At 40.1% G+C, this 22,144-nt stretch overlaps 1 protein-coding gene and 1 long non-coding RNA gene across 2 annotated transcripts in view; one reads left to right on the forward strand and one right to left on the reverse strand.

The window, feature by feature from the left end:
* LOC146722882 (uncharacterized) overlaps window positions 1-22,144 on the reverse strand; it is a 32,071-nt gene that overhangs the window by 9,620 nt on the left and 307 nt on the right. Inside the window, exon 2 of the long non-coding RNA XR_014924867.1 lies at window positions 11,502-11,573. This is a non-coding gene — a long non-coding RNA (uncharacterized LOC146722882). The remainder of the gene's footprint in view (window positions 1-11,501; window positions 11,574-22,144) is intronic.
* On the forward strand, window positions 390-21,995 carry LOC114938892 (ly6/PLAUR domain-containing protein 6B). The gene is made up of 8 exons (XM_029313019.2): window positions 390-1,471; window positions 1,541-1,713; window positions 15,181-15,390; window positions 16,351-16,512; window positions 17,190-17,230; window positions 17,753-17,851; window positions 20,148-20,222; window positions 20,378-21,995. The coding sequence occupies exons 4-8, from the start codon at window positions 16,362-16,364 to the stop codon at window positions 20,582-20,584; spliced, it is 573 nt and encodes a 190-aa protein (XP_029168852.1). The 5' UTR covers window positions 390-1,471; window positions 1,541-1,713; window positions 15,181-15,390; window positions 16,351-16,361; the 3' UTR covers window positions 20,585-21,995.

Below are 22,144 nucleotides of genomic sequence, written 5' to 3' on the forward strand. Positions count from 1 at the left end.
CGTAAGTGATCACGCCGCGCTCGACAAGGGTGGAAAAAAAAAGAAAAAAGAAAAAGAAAGGAAAGAAACGATTGTGTACGGCTTCTTTTATTGCAGACTTTTATCGAGACGAGGCAAACGAGTTCGCTTGGGGGAAAGAGAGAGAGAGAGAGAGAAAGAAAGAGAGGCGAGAGGTTCCGCACTCTTTTCACAGTAGTAGTGATGTGTGATCGGTCCGACAGGTAGTCCCGGTGGTCCGTCCGTGTCCTTCGGCGCGCTGGTGGCGCGACCCCGAGTGTATCGAATCGAAGATCTTCGCAGATTTTCGGAGAGCTTCGTTCACCCACGAATGGGCTCCCGCGGGTTCTCCCGGGCGCTCGGCACCGTCGGCTCAGTGTATTGCGCGGCAGCCTGGACCGCGGGCGGCCCGCAGCCTCCGGCCGACGCGTCGACGCGGTGCTTGCGTGCCTTCGAGAACGCACACGAGAACGCGCTCGCTCAAACGTGCGCCCTTCTGCGTGTTTTGGAACGCACACACAGCATCTGCGTCGCCAGGAGCGCGCGCGCGGCACATGGTCCTCTCGTGTTCGATTCCATCCCCGTCGATTCCTAATATATGCGAGATCATCTCTCCCCGTACGAGCTGCTCCGATCAGTAGATCACGAGCGCGGCACGCAATAGCGTAGGCAGGGGGTAGCGCGAGGGATAAGGGGTTGTCATGATCGGCCTTGAGATCTACGCGCGCCACGTAATTATTAGCTGACTGGCGACCGCTCTCGAAAATCGAATATGACGTCCGGAAGCAGCAGCAGTAGCTGCGGTACCAGAGAAGACTCGACATTGCGGTTGACACGCAGTGCGACACCGTCGAAATTCTAGCACAAGGTGCTTAAGAAATAGATTCATCACCGATCGGAGTCATAATCGATCGATCGAGCAGGCAAAGACAGCGAGGTCGGATCGCGTGAAATTGTGCTTCTGCAAAGTGGGTCGAAGCCGCGAACGCGTTTACTCTCGCACCACGAGAAGGAGGAGAACCAACCGTACCATTTCCCTCAGTGGATGAGACCCGCGGGATATTTGCAGCGGATCGAGCGTAGTTATGCGCGCGCGCGTGTATCGTACGCGTGCATCTGTACACGCGTGTCCACGACGCGTAACGCGTAACGCGGACCAATCTACGTTACGATACAACGCGGTTCTTTGCTCTCAATAGCTAAAAGTGAGTAGTACTACACGGTGTTTGTGCGGCGGAAGGGGAACTCGAGACTGCGGAAAACTGTGAGAGGGTGCAAGGAAGAAGGGGTGTCGAAAGGGAGAAAGAGAGAGAGACGGAGAGAGGAATTACTCGGGAGAGAAGTGGAAAGAGAGAGAGAGAGAGAGAGAGAGAGAGAGAGGCAGACAGAGAGGAGCTGGAGAGAGAGAGTAATGATCGTGACGACGGTCGTGCAGACAAATGAACACCTCGGCACAGCGTTTGGGATATTCCAAGTAAGTAGCTATGCGCAATGCCGAGTTGCATTATACTGCGGAAACGTTCCCTTTGATATATCTGCGTAGTTGCGAGCACTAACATTTCGGGAACGAAATTAGTTTTCCGCCTTGGGGACGAAGGATGCCGTAAGAAAATTGGAAGCTGCTCGAGAATTCGAGAAGCTCGACCACAACAAGTCTTTTCAACCGAATCAAAAATAGCAGGGAGATCGATACGTCTCGTCTGTCCGGCATATCAAGTACGTTGGCAAAAGTTGGCACGAGAAAACTTTGAAAGCAAAATTTTTCGGAAGAGCTTTTCGTTTTTCTTTTATTTAAACTCTGTCACCGCGCGCCGTGACTTTTCCGTTTTTCTTTCTTTTTTCCTTTTTTTCGGAGCATAGCTTTACACTCGGAGAATTTTATTGCCACTCATTTTTCAAGCCTGGATCGTCGATAGGATCATGGGAACTGGTAATGGATGCATGCATGCTGCCTAAGCCAGCACATTTGGCGCGAAATCCAACACACGTTTGGCATCGAACCGACCGATTCATTTTGGCCCTGCGTATACATCGTGACTCGTGACTCGTGCTTTAACGATAGCTTTCACGTCGAGATCCGAAAAGAAATTCGTTTAGCGATGATAGAAAAAAAGAGAAAACTCCTGACCTGGCGTTTAACGTTGGTACATTAATCGTCGCGCTGAAACGAGTCTGCTTTAATTTATTCAATAAGTTTGAACTGGGAGGTATTTAATTGCTCGACGCGCAACAATTGTTCAGCGTATAATTCGAAAAAGTTTTTCTATTTTACTTTAAAATTGCATTTGGTGGCGACGTCGGCAGCGCTGTCGATACGGTTGAAGGATATGACCTCGAGATTCAAGTCGACCCATTTTTCACGATTTCAAAAAAAAGACCGTCTGTGCTGTCTACAAAAAAAATACATATTTATCTTCACATACAGACCTTTATTCGTATATATTATCGACACCTCTCTATATTTTATCCAAATTTTGTTCAAACAACTTCAACATACTTCTTTTTTAATAACTAAAATATCACATGATACTTTTATTAATAAGTACGCGCTTTCAAATTTTTTCATTAGAATAAATTTCGAGAGATCGCACATTCCTCAATTTTTGCCATTAATTAATGAGCTATCTCTGTAAAGGTCAGGACGTCGATCAATCTTCACAGATCATGCCGTGTGGTGTGCAATATACCGTGAGATGGATTACATTCCACTCAAAATTTGTAGTACTTCTTCGTGGTGGATCGTGGAACCATATCGATGTGTATAACATTAGCATTTATATAGGCGCACAAGCTTCCGCACGCGCGAGTGACTTGGAAGCGAAATCTGAGCGACGCGAGATCCGAGACGAGAACGAGAGAAGTGTCGAGAGCAGAAACGAGAGATCAAGAAAACAGGATTAAAGGTGGCGACAGCAAATTTCACATAGTTGGGAACAAGTCAACATATTTTTCAGAGTTATCCTGGAATCAATGTTGTCGCGCCGTCGCGACACATATCGCGCTTAAGAAGATGAGGAAAAGATACCGACAACTTTCAAGACACGTATCCCATGTCGGAAAGTTGCATACGAAAATTTGATTTCGCTCGGTATACATCATCGACCTATCATCAGAGAGACGCAGTGACAATTTTCACGCATGTAAATTCCTCGAGGAATCTTTTTTTTTTTTATGAAACTCGAGGCGGAAAGGGACTGTAGCGCAGCTGTAATTTTGCCAAAGATACATCGTCCACGTCGGGAGCGATATACAACATTTATATTAGCATTTATATAAGGCTAGAGTAACTACGCGCTTTTCCATGAGCCTCTACGTGCTCGACGCAAAAAAAAAACAAGAAAGAAAAACGAGAACGAGGGTAAAATCTACACCGTAAAAGATAAGCGCTTCTCTGCCTTCTCTTGCGGCTTGTAGCGACGAATCGTGCAGGTGCTTTTCGCAGGCTCAGAAAATTAAACAACGCGGACTTACGTATTCTTAACGCTCAACGAGGGATGCATAAAGCTAGAAATATTTTACGTAGTCCAAGGGGTTAGACAAGTACGAAATTAGGAATATTTATTCAAGTAACGGTGGAGCGATATAACTTTCTGCGGATTCTACCAACTTGCTCGGCGTATAGGAACAAAGGTTAGTCGTGGTTAGAAGAGGGAAGCAAGGATCAGAGAGAAAGGGGAAAACGAGGGCGTGAGGAGAAAACGCGAGCAAGCTGTAAAGATATAAAAGACTGGAGAAACGCGGGAGTTAGGTAGAAATATAACAGAGGCGAGAGCGCACAATTAAGCGTCCGTCAGACCGCGACCAAAGTTCCCCCGGGAAGAGATTATCGGCTAATTATCGGTATCTAAAAGGCGTTCCTGAAATTACAGTCGCGCGCTGGATTACCGCCGTAGTTTACCCTCGAGATAGCAGTAGCAGGGGGTGGCTGGGCGCTCTCGAACGGCGAGAACGTGCGAGCGAACGAACGAGCGTGCGTGCCGAGCGAGCGTACGTGCGTGATATTTTCGGCGCGGGAAGTGTTGCATGCACGTGTCATGCATTATATTAACAGACAGAGAAGCGCGGAAACGCGGTTGGATACACAGCAGCAGCGGCTTCGTGTGTTTCGCTCATCCCTCGCAGGGATGTAGAGATGGATAGATGTAGACGACGAGAGATTCAGAGACGCGCGAGTTACAGAAAGGGTTTTGTGTCGCGCCGCGAGGCGTGTTACTTCATCGCTCGCGTCAAAGGCAATCATATCACCCCCATCCTCTTTCTCTCTCTCTCTCTCGTACTCTCTTACCCAATTCCATTTTCCTGGCATGGTACTTTGACAATCGCGAACACATCACGCGGGCGTTTGCGGCGAATGTAACGCGAATGTCTACATCTCCGCAATTTCGCACCGTGAAATCGTTGACACGCTCGTAAAGCGGGTTTCCACTTTCTCGCCTGTTTCCATTCCTTTCCATTTGATCAGACACAGGGCAACGACGCGAGGTCGTCGTTCTTTCGGAAGAGAATGTCGCCGATTCGGCCAGTGCCGTAGCATTCTCGTAAAAAAGCTCGTAAAGAAAAAAAAGTTTCGGACGTTTCGTTGCCGAGAAGAGAACCGCGGAAAATTTCTAGCGCATATTTCATCCCCAGAAAGCATATTTTATCAGGGATGACTGTAAGTTATTCGAAAGTTCGTCTGGCAAGTTTTATCGTTTGAAAAATAAATCGTAAAAGACAAATCCGCGTCTCCCTCCCTCCGTTTCTTTTTATCTCTCTCTCTCTCTCTCTCTCTCTCTCTCTCTCTCTCTCTTTCGTTTAATTCGACGCGATTTCCAGCGTGTAAACGAGAATTTGAGGTAAGAGTTGCGAAAGAGTGTGCGTGGAAAAAAATTGTATTGCTTCGACAAACTTCGAAACTGAGGAAATAATTTGTACTTTGCCTCTTTGGCTTATATATATATATATATATAAATTATATAAATTATATATATATATATATATATATATATATATATATACAGAACATCGAAGAAGGGCAAAACTCCATTACCGCAATCAATTAAAAGCATCAGCGAGACGCTCCTGAGATGATATCGACGGCTTCTCCTATGGTCTCTTCTTCCCGTGGATTCTCGATTCCCTTCGCCTTTTCGAGATCTACCATCGTGCTCGAATTATCGGCTTCAGGACTTATCCTTTTTCTTTCCCATTTTCCCCGACAAGATTATCGAGAGGCGCGAGAGAGGATATTTTCTGAAAAACAACCGCATGCTTTCTCTCTCTCTCTCTCTTTGTTTCTTTCTCTGTTCTTGCTATCCGCTTAGTTTACTTCATTGGCTTCCGGTTGGCTATCAGTCCTCTAAATCAAATAACATAATTTCGCCAAGGCTACCGTCGGTAAGAGGACCTATCCCTTTTCCTCGGTCCTGGCGAAATCCCGCGGTCGAATTTATGGCAGACTCCGTGGCCGTGACACTCACCTACACGCATCCTACACAAAGGTGTGCAAGGAACCTACTCACACCGGTCCACACATGAGTATAGCAATGACATAGCGGGAATGAAATAAAGTAACACCCATGCTACTGGCGGGGATGGCCGTACTGCTACGACTTGTAGTTGCGATAAATTTTCTCCGGCTTTAACGACACCGTGCGCGACCACAGAACGGTATTTCCAATCCTTTATACAAGTAACAGAAAAGCGACAATGGAAGAATAGTGATAAATCAAGATGACATACGCTAGACAACGAGCAATGAGGAATTTCGACCAAAGATGCTGAGTTTGCGCGTCTAACAAAATAGTATGAGAAACTTAACTCGTTTATTTACAGCTTGCCCATTACAGGGAGCAACAAAAGCCTTTTAAAGCGAACTCCGTAACTTGAAATTAAATTATATAATGAATCGACGGCCCACATCGATATAAAACGATATATTCTCGAGCTTTTAGAAATAATGAAAAATTTGGAACTAAAAGTGATAAATTATCGCGTTTATCCAGCGAGAAAACGATTTTTTATTTTACATGTCAATATTGATATTAAAACCTCATTTCTTCGTTGATTTTTCATGTCATAATAGTGACTCGTGATTGGCTGCAAAAATTGCAGTCTTGCTTGCAAAAATAGAGATGCAATATGCCAAGCTTTCGGAAAAATCTCGTGGTAGCGAAAGCGAAGTTGTAACACATTCGTAATTAAATTCCGGAATGAATTGCATTCCACGAGGACAGATATTTTCAATCTTTTCGGAACAAGAGACAATTCAAAATTCGAGAATGATAGTGGTTCTGCTCGTGTTCAATAAACAAATATTTTTAATTTTCGACAGAGGAGAGCAACGATACATCGATATGGATATTGATACGAAACACTTCTCTGGCAAACATAATTATTATCTTTGCATAAATCCATCGTACGAGTAAACGAATACATACTTTGTTTGCGAAAAAGATTGCAATACATCGTGTTTTTCAAAATAAAAAAAAAATAGAACGCGAAAACAAATGTGAACAAACTGGTAGCGGGTTCGTAATTCAATTTCAAAATCTAGTTTGGACATTCCATTGGAATGTAAAATGACAATTTGAATCTTTTATTACTAAAAAAAAATACGAAATAATGTATTTGTGGGATAAACAAAGATTTACAATTTGATAGAATAAAAGATAGGACTAATAAAAAAATCGCATTTTTTGCAGTTAATTAACTACCGTTAATTATGGCAAGAAAATTTAAATTTTTCATTTAAATGCGATATATCGCGTGATAAAGCGCCCTTAGCAAAAGAATCCCGAGGGTGAGTGTGAAAGCGAGATTTTAACGGGCTTGTAATGAAAAGCCAAAGTGGATTACGGTTCACTCCTCTGACATATAGTCATCTACCATTTTTTATAAGCTCCGCAAGAGTTTAATATCGAAATGGGAACAATTGTGCGAACGTTTCGACAAAGAGATGATTTTACACTGCAGTAATAAAAATCACTTTTTTCACCATTATCGTTCTCACGGTTCTATAAATTTGCCTGCCGTGAACAAGTTCAAATCTTGACTCGTAAAAAGAGATTTCTCTTTCCTCGGATGCAATTTACTCCGCCTGCCGAAGAGAAAGCGAATTTGTAACAGCCTCGTAATTAAATTACGAAATGGATTGCTGACCGTCTCTTCGGTCGGTGGCGTTACGACTACATTTTGCGCTCCGTGCTCATCTCTCTGTGTAAGAGCTTTTACATTCACATTGCGCGATATCTAGAGGATATGGACGAGAGAGCGTGAAAAGATCTCCATTATAATCTCGATAACCCCGTGCAGTAACGTGCACAACGGTGTTACCGGTTATCCAATTTTTAGGATTAACCGAAGGGGATGAAAAGCACGGGGGTGAGATCGTCGTTAGAGCGGATTCCCTAGAAATCGGTCCCGTCGCGGTTACACACTTCGTTTAGAGTGAACTATCCGGGATCGTTTTATCCGGTCAGTTCGCTGTCCCTGTAGTCCGATGGCGCGTATCGGCCAAGTGCCGCAATAAAGGGAATTTGCGGGTACGCCGGGCATTAACGATGTAGAGAAAGGGAAAGAGAGAGAGAGAGAGAGAGAGAGAGAGAGAGACACGCAGAATCGAAGTCAGCGTCGCGGTTGTCGCTAACGCGGCTATTTCCACGGCTGTTTCGCGGTAATTCTGCGAGCCGAACGTGCGAGCTGGGCGGCAGCCTAGGTGGCTATAATTTCGCGAGTTAAAGTCCCAAGGATCGAGGGTTTGGGATCTGTGCACCGAGCGCGACAAGTTCGGCCGATGCCGGGCGAGGAGGACACTTTCGGCGGTAAACTTCGCTCGTATATTACGCGAACTCCACGGTAATTGATTTTGCACAATCGCGTTAAACTGGAAGTGGGTTTCAGACACCGGTATCGCCGCCGCCGCCGCCGCCGCCACCGCCGAGCTATATTCATCCAGCGCGAGCGTGGGTGGGCTGTAATGTTGCGCCCATTACTACTGCTACTCATCCCTTTTTCCCCGAATCCAGACGATCCGAACTTTTTCCGATAATTATCGTCGTTTCGCCTCGCGCAAACTGCAACTTTACGTTGATACTGTCATAAGCATCGTACTGGTTAGCGATAGTCACGATGGCCGAGTACTGAAGTACGTGTAGTTGCAAGAGTAACTACGGGCAGTAATGGCGAATCTCTGTGTATATTCTGTAAATTACTTGCGGCGTAACAGATATACGCCCTATCGACACTCGGCTTTTCGTTTAATTTACACTACCCCAAGTTGATAATTGCCATCATTAATCTTTCATCGACGATAGTGCGCTTTTTGTAAGTTGCTCCGATTTAACAAAGAACACAAACGGGCGTAAGTTCTACCCTCGCGATTGGCGTAGTTTTTATTCTTTTAACCGCGAGTGGTGATCGATAATTATCGCCGTTGGCGGTACGATGATATTCGACCGTTGTTTTTTGATAAAAAAAAAAATAAAAAATAATAAAAAAAGAATTATAAAGAGCGAGTTAAAAAACTACATTCGCGAAACACTGGTTGGTAGTAAATTAACTCGTGTGCGCGCGACGTACATCTTTATTCATTATATTTGACTAGCCATAAAATATAATTTATCGTCTCGTTCTTTCAAAGCTACTCTCGGCCGAGAATCGACCTGGAATTTTATTACTAACTTATACTCTGCATAACCATTCATTATGTAATTTTAGCAAATTGATTCAAGGCGCGTTTATTAAGATATATAAATTTGTTATAGAATTAATTTTACGCTTTAAAGAACTCCTCTTTTTTATCCTCTATTTTCTGAGAGAAGAACAAAGTTATTTATTCTACCGCAAACTTCCTTATTTTTTCGGACCGAAGCATCTTCGATTGATCGAGACACGAACCACTTTAGCATTTTGATTCCTACAGCTTTGGTGCGGTTCTGTTCAAAGAAGCGACAGCATTGAGAATCGATACGATGTCTCGTTTGTAGTTTCTTAGCACGTTTAGTTTCTTGCTCCTCACGTTTTTGAGAAAGAAAAAGTAATATAAAAAAAAAAAGAACAATACACACCGCATGAAGAAAATAGAAAAGAAATAGACAAATAATCTTTCTACGTTTACTTCAATTCGCAAACTGATTCACCCGACTTCGATTTACCGAAGGCAGACACAGTATTGTTCCCTGAGGAAACAATTGTGGTCTAACAATAAGTGTAAAGAGAAAAAAGATAATTCTGACACACTATATTAAACTTGAAAAGTTTACATCGCGCGGCTTTAGTTTATGATAAAATAAAATTTCCGACTATTTGTAAAAATTGCGTATAATTGCAGCTCTTTGACTTTGTTCGTAATTACATAAAACATTAATCACGCGTTTATATGTGCATTAAAGAAAATAATTTGACATTTGTGAAAATGTTATATAAATTTACAAAAACACATATTTATGCATTTTATGTGGCGAACGATATCAGCGTAAAATGTAGTGTTAATAGACAAGCAGGGTGGATTGTAGCACGATGCGCGGGTACTTTTCACAAATAAATCGACTGCATTTCCGGCATTTTAGAGCTGAATTGCTGTTCACACACAATTTACAGCGCTCCATTTCCCGCGCCGCGATCGCATCGCGCAATCAACACTCGCGTTCCGTACGCTCCGCTTTCGAATTCTTGAAAGACCGTTCAGAATAGATTCGCAAAAGAACGAGCATCCTGCGTTCTCGAAATGCCCGAAGGCCATTCGTGTAATGAAGGAATACAAAAAGATCGGACGAAACCTTCGCCTAACGATACGAACGGTTTTCCCCCGTCAAGAGAACCAACCAAGTGAACAACGTGTATCACGTACGCGACCTAACCAAAAGCTAGAGCGAAACACCAAAAGAAAATAGAATTTTCCTTAGTATAAGATTCGATTGAATTTCCTCGGTCACCGTCTATAACAATATAGAGAGGAAATTTGATATAACGAAAATCAGGTATGACAAATTTAATTTCAAGGTTCGACGGAGAGTTCGCGTTGTAACGTGATTTCGCCGTAGTTACTCGAGCGGTTACTCGGAAAGCGGTTCTTTCGAAACTATCGCAGGCTTCGGCAAGAATCGAAGGGACGGCATAGAGAAGGAGAAGGAGGGGGAGGGGGAGGGTGGAGGGATGGCAGCTTTATCATCGACCCGTTCTCTGAACGTTCCCTTCCCTCTTCCCCTGTCAACCCCCGCAGCATCCATCCCGGTCGAGCACTTACGAAGATGAGTGGCCATGTAAGAAACATGATAAAACCCGGGGAGGCGACGTACAAATTTCTCCACCGTGCGAATTACGAGATTCGGAAGGAAGGAAGGATACGTTCCGTCACGTTTCAACCTCGCTACTCTCGCTATACCCTCTCGTGCGCGTATATGTATGCATATACGGATGTATATGCACACGCACAGGCACACGTGCGAGAAGCTTGGTGTAACGGCACACAGGGTCGTGAGCTTCCATATTTAATAAAGCAACGCGTCCTCACCCGCCAACCGCATACTTTTCCAACCCGTGAAATGACCCTTTCCATCTAGTACGAGCATTTCCACGTTATACCAGCGCGACCTCACACTTTCGGCTTTTACTTTGAACCTCACCATCCGCGCTCCAGCCCTCCGTTATGCCTTCACTTTCGCACATTTTTAGACCGGTTTAAAAGAGGCAAATCGCGTTTCCCCAACATCGTGCGCGATTATTTTTTAAATCTCCTAAATCCGACATTTTGTAGAAAAAAAATGCCTCGTTAGATTAATTGCTGGGCTCTTAACGTTCATGACGTCGCGAAAGCCAATTATCAATTAGTGGGAAAATTGCGAAAAGCATTGTTATTTTCTGTTAATTGGCAATTTCTTCAAAAAATGTCGAAAATTACTAACTTATTATTATGTGATTGCTCGATATACAGCCAACGAATTTTCGCCGTGATCAATAAATCAACGTGCTATACTATAAAATAGTGGTAATAGAGTATCCCAGTTTATAAAACCGAAAAAAAAATGCGCCAAACATTGAAGAGAAAAATTTCAAATTTTTGAGTAAAATATATAAAAAATTGTTTTCTGTTTCACATAAAAGGCAATTTGTATGCTTCGTAAGCATATTTCTCTCTCCGGTCGGAAATATATTATATTTATCGTAGGGCTCGCTGGTCTCTGAGACCTTTTCCCGCGCTATAACCCTCGTTTTACCCTCGCTTTACCCTCATGCTGGGTGCCTCTGTGGCATGGTACAGCTAGGATTACCGCGAAACTCGGCGGAACGTCTCCAACTCTCATCGAATAAATAACAAGAGAAATCCGGTCGACTCTTGACCCGGAACATCGTATACTTGGAAAAGTCGCCGGATTGCAATGTCGTTCGCTCTTTTGCAGAGATAGAAAGGCCGACGACTACCGGTGGGTGGATAAACAATAGACGGCAAATCACTTTGACGAACTCGTGGTGGCGCACAAGATTCACCAACGAGCGCAAACATGCAAATACACTTTGTGACTTACCCTTTGTGCTTTGCCGGGCCGCGTTGCAATCATTTCAGAGAAGAAGTCCGCTTGAAATCATCAAGCTGCCACCTTTAACAGATAAGAAATGCATAATATAAAACAGCTGCAAATATAAGTAAAGGTTGGTGAAAGATGCACTATATATTGGAGTAATGCATATACATGTTCTATAATAAAGTCAGATATATAGAATACTCATGGACTATATACATACACACAAATACCCACCCACCCACCCACACCCACCCACACACACACACACACACACACACACACACACACACACACACACACACACACACACACATATATATATACTTTTATATATGTATGTGTAATATACCTATGTAAATGTGTCAAGGACTATATTTGAACGTTGAAACTATATATGAAAATTCACTCGCGGATTTTGTGACGCTTTTGGATTAAAGAGGATCTCTCGCATATAACGCTTAGCACTGTACGGCATGAAACGTATACCTAACATAATATTATCATAACGCATTAAAAGCGTACAAAATTCAACACCGGATTACCATCGACCTGTTTTTCTTCAATTTCCGGCACATTTGCAACCGCAACGTAAATCTATTCATCCGGTGAGCCTATCCACATTTATATCCGGGACTGTGATGGTAACTTTAGACGCGATGCGATTTGCAAGTTATCTCAATTATCCCGATCCATTGCTACAAATGTTTAGAAAACACACTGAAAACGTGCACTTCCATGTTAATGGGTAAGGAAGCAAATGGCGCGAATATATATAACTTGGGATAGGTCGGATAATCAGAAAATCCGATTGTGTCCGAGAGATTTTGCTTGTCGCGTTTAATCGGTGAATAATTTAAATAGCGTTTTTGCATTATCGACGCGATAATTACATTTTCGTCCAGCAGCACTCTCATGTGTTTCTTACATGCAAAACTTTACCCATATTCATTTAATCAGCGATAGTTAAAACATTAATTCGTTTCGTTAATGTTACACCGGGAGAATGTTTACTTTATATAAAACATCTCCTTTATGTAATTTCATTAAAAATCCACCTAGAGGTAATGTTTTAATTAATATATAATTAAATTGAATTAATTAAATTTAATTAGGTTTAATTAAAACAGTTTCGACTAAATTTTCCTTACATTTTCTTGAATAAAAAGTTTTGCATGAACATTTGATCTGGAAATTTTTGCTATTATGACAATCAAATTTTATTATATCATAGTTACGTATATTTTAGTTCTAATACATAAATATAATTTTGCATCTATGTTGCACAAAGTACTTCTAAAATATTATAATTATTACTAAAATTATGTAAATTGATATTGTTCAAACCGTTTGATTAATTGTTTAACGAACATTTAAATGTGTGTTTCTCGCAAATATTTTTTTAAAAATGGTCTCTTGAAAAATAGTTCCTCTTTAAACTAATTGCAGGTTTGAAAACGCGAGAGCCACCATGATTGATGCGGAATTAAATTGGCATTTGTTTTTTTTTTGTACGAAAAAAAGTATTGCCCATCGATAACTTTCGCACGAGAGGAAATGAGATGAAACGTCATTGATAATTTCATCGACTGATCTATTTTAATTGATTTGACCAGTAATTAAATACGTGTAATAATTGTACGATGGGGATTTGTTCGACAGCTCGAAAGTTAATGGTCGTAACTATATAACATGATGATAACACACGACCGCGCTTTTGTTTATTTCCGCTTCTGATTTATTTATTCTCCGATATTCAGAATTATAATTCGGAATAGAATTCAGATTATAATGCACGTATATTGATACAAGTTTTAAATCATTTGAAAATCTACACGGAGAATGAAAGCTACTGTCTAGGATTAATATACGTTTTTCATAATCCTATATGCCAAACATATACTCGATGCTCGATCAAAAGCCACGTATATAACGCACATATACATAACTACTCGATCAACGTCTCATTTGCGATACTGGCTGAAATTATTAACGCGGCGGTAATCTGAAATTTGATCGAAATTTTACAAAATTCTATTGATAGACAATTCATTTAAACGGAAGTTAATTATTTTAACTGCTAAACAATATCGTGTAAAGTGTCAATCACACCATGAAAATACGATCGACATTTATACATATACATATATCAGACAAGACAATAGCACTATAGGATATAAAAGAGGAGAGGTATTCGCATTGTCAGAGACATGACCAATAAATGGCGGGGCTTTGTCACTCGGTGCTGTGCCAAGCTGGCGAAAAAGTTTTACGCGACAGGTGTTTCGTGACATGTATTTCCACGCGCGCGAGCCATTTTACATAAAATGATTTTCTTATCCTGATGTATGGTTATTTTACATAAACGGCGAAAACTTATGCGAGGATTCAAGGCGGTACGCGCGCGCGACTATATACATTTACAAAGCTGAATCCAAATTATGAGCTTCAAAGCGCTCCGCGAAATCCGTCACTTCCGTCTGTCTTGAATAATTAAAGTTCGAAATCGTAAGCAGTGAAGCAACGAAAGCAGTAGGGATCTGAAAGAGAGATGCACCCCATCAAAGCAAATATGAATCCCTCGTTTTATATTTTAACAATATTACTTTTAGCAAACGAGATATTGAATAGTTTATGATTTCTAATTAAAATATACCGCGTATTAAGAATCAAGTGTATTGCATATTGTGCAAAGTCTATTTTGCGCACTTTGCACAGTTTTCCATCAGCTACTCAAACTAATTAAAACGGAGCTGAGAAACGTCGGAAAAGATAAACTCGGCACTGGTTCTTGGAAAGATGCACGTAAAAACGCCATTTTGCCACAAAGTTATATTCCTTCATGATGTCGCGAAACGACGAGAGAAGAAAAATACAGTGCATTATATATATATATATATATATATATATATATATATATATATATTAGGTGCGCAACTAAGTATATATATATATATATATATATATATATATATATATATATATATATCGCCCAGCGCCAAACTTCACGAATAAGTGGAGCATGGATAAAAGCAAAGTTAGTAAGTGTGTAATTAACAACTCCGTTAAGGGAGTCAAGCACTCGAGAGTATTCAGAAGTGGACGTAAGCAAGGAGATATAGTGAGACATCAGAAGGCTAAGAGAGACGTAAGGTCTATTACAAGAATGAATTAAATACAAGCGCGTAAAGCGATCGAGTTTAAAACTAGCATAAATTAGCTATGACTACATCAATGGTACTTTTATGTTTCATGACCTTTTTTGCGAGATGTGTAATTACTGTATCATTCCTAAAGTTTCTACTAACAAAAAGTTACGATTTGTTTCTTATCAGCTCTATTTAAACTGTTATTTAATCCTCATTTTCTTATTGTTGTAGAAAGAGAGATATAATTTTATTATTATTATTACAAATGGATAATACAACTGTACACAGTTTAATAATTGAGTTATATAAACAAAAAATATACAGCGAGGAATATTCTCTCTGTACATTTATATTATACAATAATAATAGAATATTAAATTAACACGGTTTATTTTAAATAAATTAATTCACTTATTTATATTCGTCGCAATGACGAAAAAATAATAATAATTTCGGAAAATTTCCTGATTACGCTGAAATGCAAAAGTGGTTGTCAGACCCCGATCATGCAGTTCAGAATTAATTACTTTGATTAGGAGTTGCCTGTCATCGCGAGAGGGTTTCTTGCGGCGGGTTCGGGCCCTAGGGAGAGGGAGGGGAAAGCCACGACACGACCTTATCTACCTCGAAAGGTCCAACGTTCGATCCATTGATTCGTCGAGACCCTAATACGGCGCACGGAACTGACGTCGGCCGATAGGTCGCCCGTGTCCCAGAATCGGGCTCTGATCGACATCCCAATACCGGTATGTACATCCACCGATCCACCCGAGACAGAGACACTATCCGTTGGTCGACACATACGCAAACGGCAAATTCCCGCCGTCGACGGAGACGACACTTTAAATAAGCCGCACTCGTTACGTTCCTCGTTACGTACCTTTCGCAATTTCTAATCCGAATACCACGTCCATCGAATTGCCAAAAGAAAAGAACGTGTTCACAGTTTTCACGTATGTTTATTTTTATTTTTGAGACGTGTTCAAATGAAAAAATATAACATAAATTTTTAGAAAAATCAATATGTAATAGCAATAATTATATTTAATATAGTACATATATGTAATACAAAATAAGCAAATTTGTGTTTTTATATCCTTATCTTTTTGTACATTTATTATTACGATAACGTTTGTGTGTATATTTCTTTTTTTTTATTTCTTAATATATTCCTAATTCTAATTACGGTTATTATTTCTATATTTCTTTCTTTATCTTTACTTCCCCGTTTACATATTCCATTTTATTTTTATTTGGCAATATTATATTCTTTTATTACTATATATATGTACTACTCTGTATAGATTCAAGAGAATCTATCCATTTTCACATTAAAATTTATTAATACTACTACTATTATTATCTGCACATTTAACGATAAATGTGTCAATTCCTAATTTCCTTCATTTGACATAATATCTTATTTGATGATAGTTATAATGAGAAAGGGGATTAGGTAGTCACATTTTATGTCAAATAATGCATGAGACAAAAATACGAGCATTCGCGAACTGTAAAGTCACTCTATTATTTATCTCCCGAGAGAACATATATTCGCGATATGGTGTGATCGATCAGAATTAAAATTCGTTCGATCGCTTTCCTCCCACTGACTCTAATGCTTCTCACCCCCCGAGTAATTGGCGTTCTCTAATGTCCCATCGAGGTCACTTACATAACGCGCGACCCCATTTCTATCGTTCCAGAGATGTGAGGAATGATCACGTGGGTGATGGTCGGGCTGCTTCTGGCTGCGGAAACTTGCGGCAGAAACGTCCTCTCCGGAAACGGAAACGGAAACGGAAAGGAGGAAGCGAAGCAGCGGGAGGATCTGAAAGGCGTCAGCGCGGACGAGGAAGACATCTATCGTGAGTATTGGCGTTAAACCATGGAGAAAAAGAAAACGTTCGGTGGAGAATAGACAGAGAATCGGTGGAAAAGAGAAGCGTGAGGGGCAAAGAGAGAGATAGATAGAGAGGGGATGAAAAGAATTGAACGAAAACTATGATTTACTCGGGTTAACTCGAGTTTATCCCGGCTCGCCGTTTCTGCAATCGAATGCCACTAATCTCCGACCTACCGCTTATCCTTTCTACCAACTTCGCACATGTACCACAACCCTTTCTCTGTCAATGACATGTTCCCGACGCTCTTCGTGTACAATCCTCATTTATCCTTGCACGAAAGTTCTTCCTTAATAGCAATGATAAAATCACGACGACGTAACTTCGCGTTAACGAAATTAAATTTCGTACAAAACCGTATTGTCCTATTCCAATAGAGTTGTCGCAAAGTTCTTTTCTTGATAAACTCGACGTCAAACTATTTAAACTTGATAACCCGACTTGTTAATTCTCTTGGACGTCTAGACGTCCTAAACCTTCTTTAATCTCTAAATGTGTATGTTCCCTTTAATTTTCTTTCTTCCTAAATAGAATTTTCGTATCTCTACAGGCACGACGGTGCAATTAAGAGTTAACGCGTCTTCATCCCGCCCCGATTGTCCCCGTGACGCACTTACTCAACCCGGCGCTTTCTGTTGCAGGTCTAACGTGCTACACTTGCGTCAACGTCAGCGATAACCAGGTATATCGACGACTCCATTAAACGCTCCCTTAAGAGTCTCCCGTAATGGCTCTATCGTGCCGGTCCAGCCGCAATTTTGTAGGATTCTGTAGATTGTTCTGCCATCGATTTCGATTTATTCTAAATTCCCTTTATTGCTTTTCGCTTCTCTTTCGCAATAATAGTTCCGATCTTATCTTTATTTTTCCGCCGCTTCTTGTCTTTTTCTTTACAGAAATACGCCGTAATGTAATATATTATTAGTTCGTAAACTGCATAATATTGGCGGAATTTTAGAAGAACAATAACACTATAAAATATATTTTTATGTGCTAAATAATTCTTTTTAATTTAAAAAATTCGTTTTCGATAAAACTATAAAAAAATACTAAAAGGACGAAAATTTAATCTTATACATTATGCATATTTTTTCGACGTTTGTGCAAAGAAAAATACGTACTTGACGATATTGGCAATATAAAAAATTTAACTTTTTTTTATGAAAACTTTGCATCGAGATTGCTACTATTTCTGTTCTTGCAGATGTGCAACGAATGGGCGATAGATACACCGTGTCCGGCAGGCGGTCGTGATTTCTGTCGATCGCTGCACATTCTGGACAGCCGGGGAAATAGCGTCTTGGCAAGCATACTTTTTTTTCACTTATTCTGCTAATACATTGCGCAAAGGAACGCTCGTAACTATATTCCCATCCCACGATTTTCATAAATTTCAAATATATTGTCGAATAGCTCATAGCAAGAGATATCTATGTTTTTATATGTGTCTTATGAAGAGATGGCAACTCCTCGATCTCTCGACATATTTCACTTTAAAGCTGAATATCTCCGAGATACTATAAAATATGTTTGAAAAATGTTTTATGAAAAGTTGTACATACACGACATGCATAATAATGCATTATTTTTATGCATATATATATACTAGCTTTTCGGACCGCGCTTCGCGCGGTCCTCAAAGCCTTTCTATTCGGACCGCGCTTCGCGCGGTCCTCATATAGCCTATATTAAATCCGGTTTAACACAAAAAATTAATTCTTTTTTTGTATTACCGCGAACTACTTCCACATTTGTTGTCCGACTTTCATGAAATTTATATCAAAATAAATGTTTAAATTTTTTTTGGATGACTACTATGTTATCTATTTCTTTCTCCCAGATATTTTATTTTACACCGCGTTTTGCATATATTTAAATATTTATTATATATTTTTATTTTTATTTATTTATTTTTTTTATTTTATTTATATTTATTTTTATGCACATGGGTGCGTGGATACGTGGGTGGGTGCGGGGGTGGATAAATAAAGTAATAAAAATTTGTTAAAATCATATAGTAGCCATCCCGGACAAAATTTGAGTACAAATTTCGAAAAAGTCTGTGAATAAATGTTTGAATACGTGGGTGGATGCATGGGTGGGATAAAACTTAAAAGAACCACACAGCAGCTTTCTCAGAAAAATTTGCAACATTTTTGTACCAATTTCGTGAAAATTGGTCCATAAATGCGCATGCGCGTGGGTGGGTGCGTGGGTGGAGGTGTAACACTTGAAAAAACCGCATCGTCTCCATCTCCAAAAAATTTGCAACAATTTGGTACCGATTTAAAAAAAATCGGTTCATAAGTATGCGATTGCGCGGGTGGGTGCGTGGGTGGAGGCGTAAACTTAAAAAACCCACACAGCAGTTTCCTCAGAAAAATTTGCAACATTTTGGTATTAATTTCGTGAAAATTGGTCCATAAATGCGCATGCATGTGAGTAAATGCGTGGGTGGGTGAGTAGGTGGAAGTGTAACACTTAAAAAAACCGCATCGTCGCTATCTCCAAAAATTTTGCAACATTTTGATACCATGTGTTCAGAAATATTGCAAAAAAAATTTTTTTTGCAAAAACATACCCTCCTCTGAGGAAAAAAAATAAAAATAAAAAAATTAAAAAAAAAAACCCACAGCAGCCACCCCCGAAAAATTTGCAACATTTTGGTACCAATTTCGAGACAATCGGTCCACAAATGCGGAAGTAGTTCGGGTACAGACAGACAGACAGACAGACGGACGGTGCTTATATATATAGATATATATAACTAAAGATGAATTTTTTAAATTTGAAATTTTTCTTATATAAATTTTCTTTGCTTTTACACACATACATATATATAAATTATTTTTTCTAGATGTGTTTTTTCTATTTTGATATCACGGCCCAACAAATTAAAAAAATTCAGTTACGAACGTTGCCTTTGTCATAGGATCAATAGCACTCTTGAAACAAGAGACGCAAACAGAAACCGTGAAAAAAAAAACGTGAACCTAATAACAAACCATCGACTCTCGCGATCGGAGTAAATTTCGTTACTGTCTAACCACGGTATATACGTGGTTAAATAAAATCAATTAAAGGTTATCGTATGTGGCTAATTGACTTACATTAGAAAGATAATCGATTTTCGGGCTATTAATGAACGAAGTTACGCGAACGGATTCGGGTCTGGACGTCGAGATGGATGGTCCTCTCGAGCTTAAGCGCTTTTCGAGTCCGGTCGATGTACCAACGGATGAACTTTGATGGAACTTTCCACGTTCCACGTTGACGACGATAATACGCGATAATTTAATGTCGCGCATTACCGATGCGACAGTACTAATTACATAATTAGTGTGAGTCAATTTTTCTCCCAACTTTTTAATTAAAATTAATATTATTAGAGATGTAAATGTTGGAATGAAGAATCTTGTCACCACGATATTTTTCATCTCGTTAATCACTTCAAACATATCTGTCAATTATATTTCTTAAAGTATGAAAACTTTATTTAGTTCCGATCGCGAGATACAAAAAATTTTGATACGTGCCATGCACCGGAATCTCCATTATCGCATTCATTCACGCGCTATCATTGTTTTCTTCCGTTTTAGGTAAGCAAGTCTTGTGCCAGCAGCGAGGAATGCGGACCAGCGTCGGTCGGTTGCATTCCCATGGACACGCAGCAGGTGCGAAATAGCGAATTTTGTCGTGTACCCGGGGGAGATTTCTCGAACAATCTCGAGGCAAAAAAAATGACGGACAAAAAAAACAAAGAGACAAAAATATTAAGAGAGAAATACCGACGGAGCCGGGTGAAATAAATTCGGTTATTTCGTTTCAGATTTGCATAAGTTGCTGCGACCTGAGCTACTGCAATATCGAATCGCCTACCAACGCCACAAACGCGATCTACTCGCGCAAACGACGCGCCAAGTCGAAATCGAAGCGCAAACGGCCCGGCAGAAACGGGGTCGACGCGGCGATGCGGCTGTACGGGCCCAGCTTGCTCTGGCTTCCCGCCTCGCTCTTCTATGCATATCATTGCTGAGGAAGCAGCAACATTAACTAAATTCGCGCACGCGAAGCGGACAGCGCGGAAATCGCGCAACCGCGACGAATCGAACGACGTGGTTGACGTCGCCGTCACCTTTTGATCGAATGTTGTTCTCTGTGATTCCTTCTGTAGCTTCACACTCGCCTAAAGAATTACTAAAGAACTGACGCCGCCGTAATAATTCCGACCAAATTCTCCGACAAACTTCCGCCAAACTGATGATGGAAGGACCATTTTATCGCGCTCGAATTTTTCGCACTCGTCGAGCTGATCTCGACGACGATTATCGTCCAATTATTTAGAAAGAAAATGACATTCTCTATTTTTCGTACTATCGTTTCACACGTTCACCATTATTACTTAAAACCGTTTATATTTAATGAAAATCGCAAATTTCGACGTACCTATACATGTCAATCGAACACTTGTGTTTCAAACACGCCAGGAAAACGAGATGTTTGTTTCGGGAATAAAGTGTCTGTAAAGAATTGTTTGGGAGTAATTCCAGGAGAGATTCAGAGGGACGAGATTCGGGGATAGAGCGGTCGAAAAACTTGGCGCCGTTTCGCGCTGTCCGAGACGTTATTAATCGGGGACTCTTCGAACTAATCGGGTCCCCCGTGATGGCAAAAGGAATTGTTTTCTCGTCGTAGTATCGGTAGTATCGCTATGCCTCGAAGTAGAAGGAACTTAAGGCACAAAAAGTACGGCCGAAGAAGACTTGGAGAAAATCGATAGTTCCGAATTCGTTTCCGGCGAGACTCGACGACAATCTAGACACACTATGCAATAAAATCGACTACCAATCATACTGAGATGTAGTTTATCACGACGATCTATGTCTATATTTGACACTCTTTCACAAAATCAAAAGCTAAATAAACGTATCGTGATTAAAAATAATTAATTTAGAGAGTATAATAATAAAACGTAGAAAGAGAGAGTATATGTGTATTATATTGTATAAGGTATAAAAAAATCTAATTAACTTGATTTCTCTCCATATCAGAATATTTGTGATATGCACATATTTCATTTAATTTAGTGGAAAATTGAACGGATAAAATTATTTTATCGCGCGTGACTGACAGTTAACATGTTGAATGTGAAATGTTTGTCCCAATTATAAGGACGTAATTTGTCAAAGAAACCACTTAAATTCGCTACATCGAAATTTATTGGTGTAAATTATAATCAACTACGTAAGTAGCGCATCAGAAGCGAATTCGAATTATCGAATAAAAAATTATTCACACATCTACAAACTCGCCTACTACAGACTCTTTACTGCTATCATAATTATTAACGATTATACATAATATATTACAATATAGATACTATACATTGTTTCGGCATGATGTAAGAAATACTGTTGGTAATGAAATAAAGAAAATTATACTTGTCACACACATCTCTTTACTATCTTTGTAGCATAAGCTATGAATATCTATCGTAATTTTGCATTTGCAACTGTTTCATTTATCCGGAATGAATTTAATAATTTAATAAAATGGAAGAGATTTTTAATTCGCTTATTCTATTAATTTTGATTTA

This window comes from Nylanderia fulva, unplaced genomic scaffold (assembly GCF_048542155.1).
Source record: "Nylanderia fulva isolate GAGA-0341 unplaced genomic scaffold, ASM4854215v1 Scaffold26, whole genome shotgun sequence".
In the NCBI taxonomy this organism is placed as follows: Eukaryota; Metazoa; Arthropoda; class Insecta; order Hymenoptera; family Formicidae; genus Nylanderia; species Nylanderia fulva.

Coding starts and splice junctions, on each gene's coding strand:
- LOC114938892 (XM_029313019.2), top strand. CDS start 16,362: ATGATCACGTGGGTGATGGTCGGGCTGCTTCTGGCTGCGGAAACTTGC. Junction 17,852..20,147: donor GCCGGGGAAATAGCGTCTTG/GCAAGCATACTT, acceptor CTTCCGTTTTAG/GTAAGCAAGTCTTGTGCCAG. Junction 20,223..20,377: donor TTCCCATGGACACGCAGCAG/GTGCGAAATAGC, acceptor ATTTCGTTTCAG/ATTTGCATAAGTTGCTGCGA.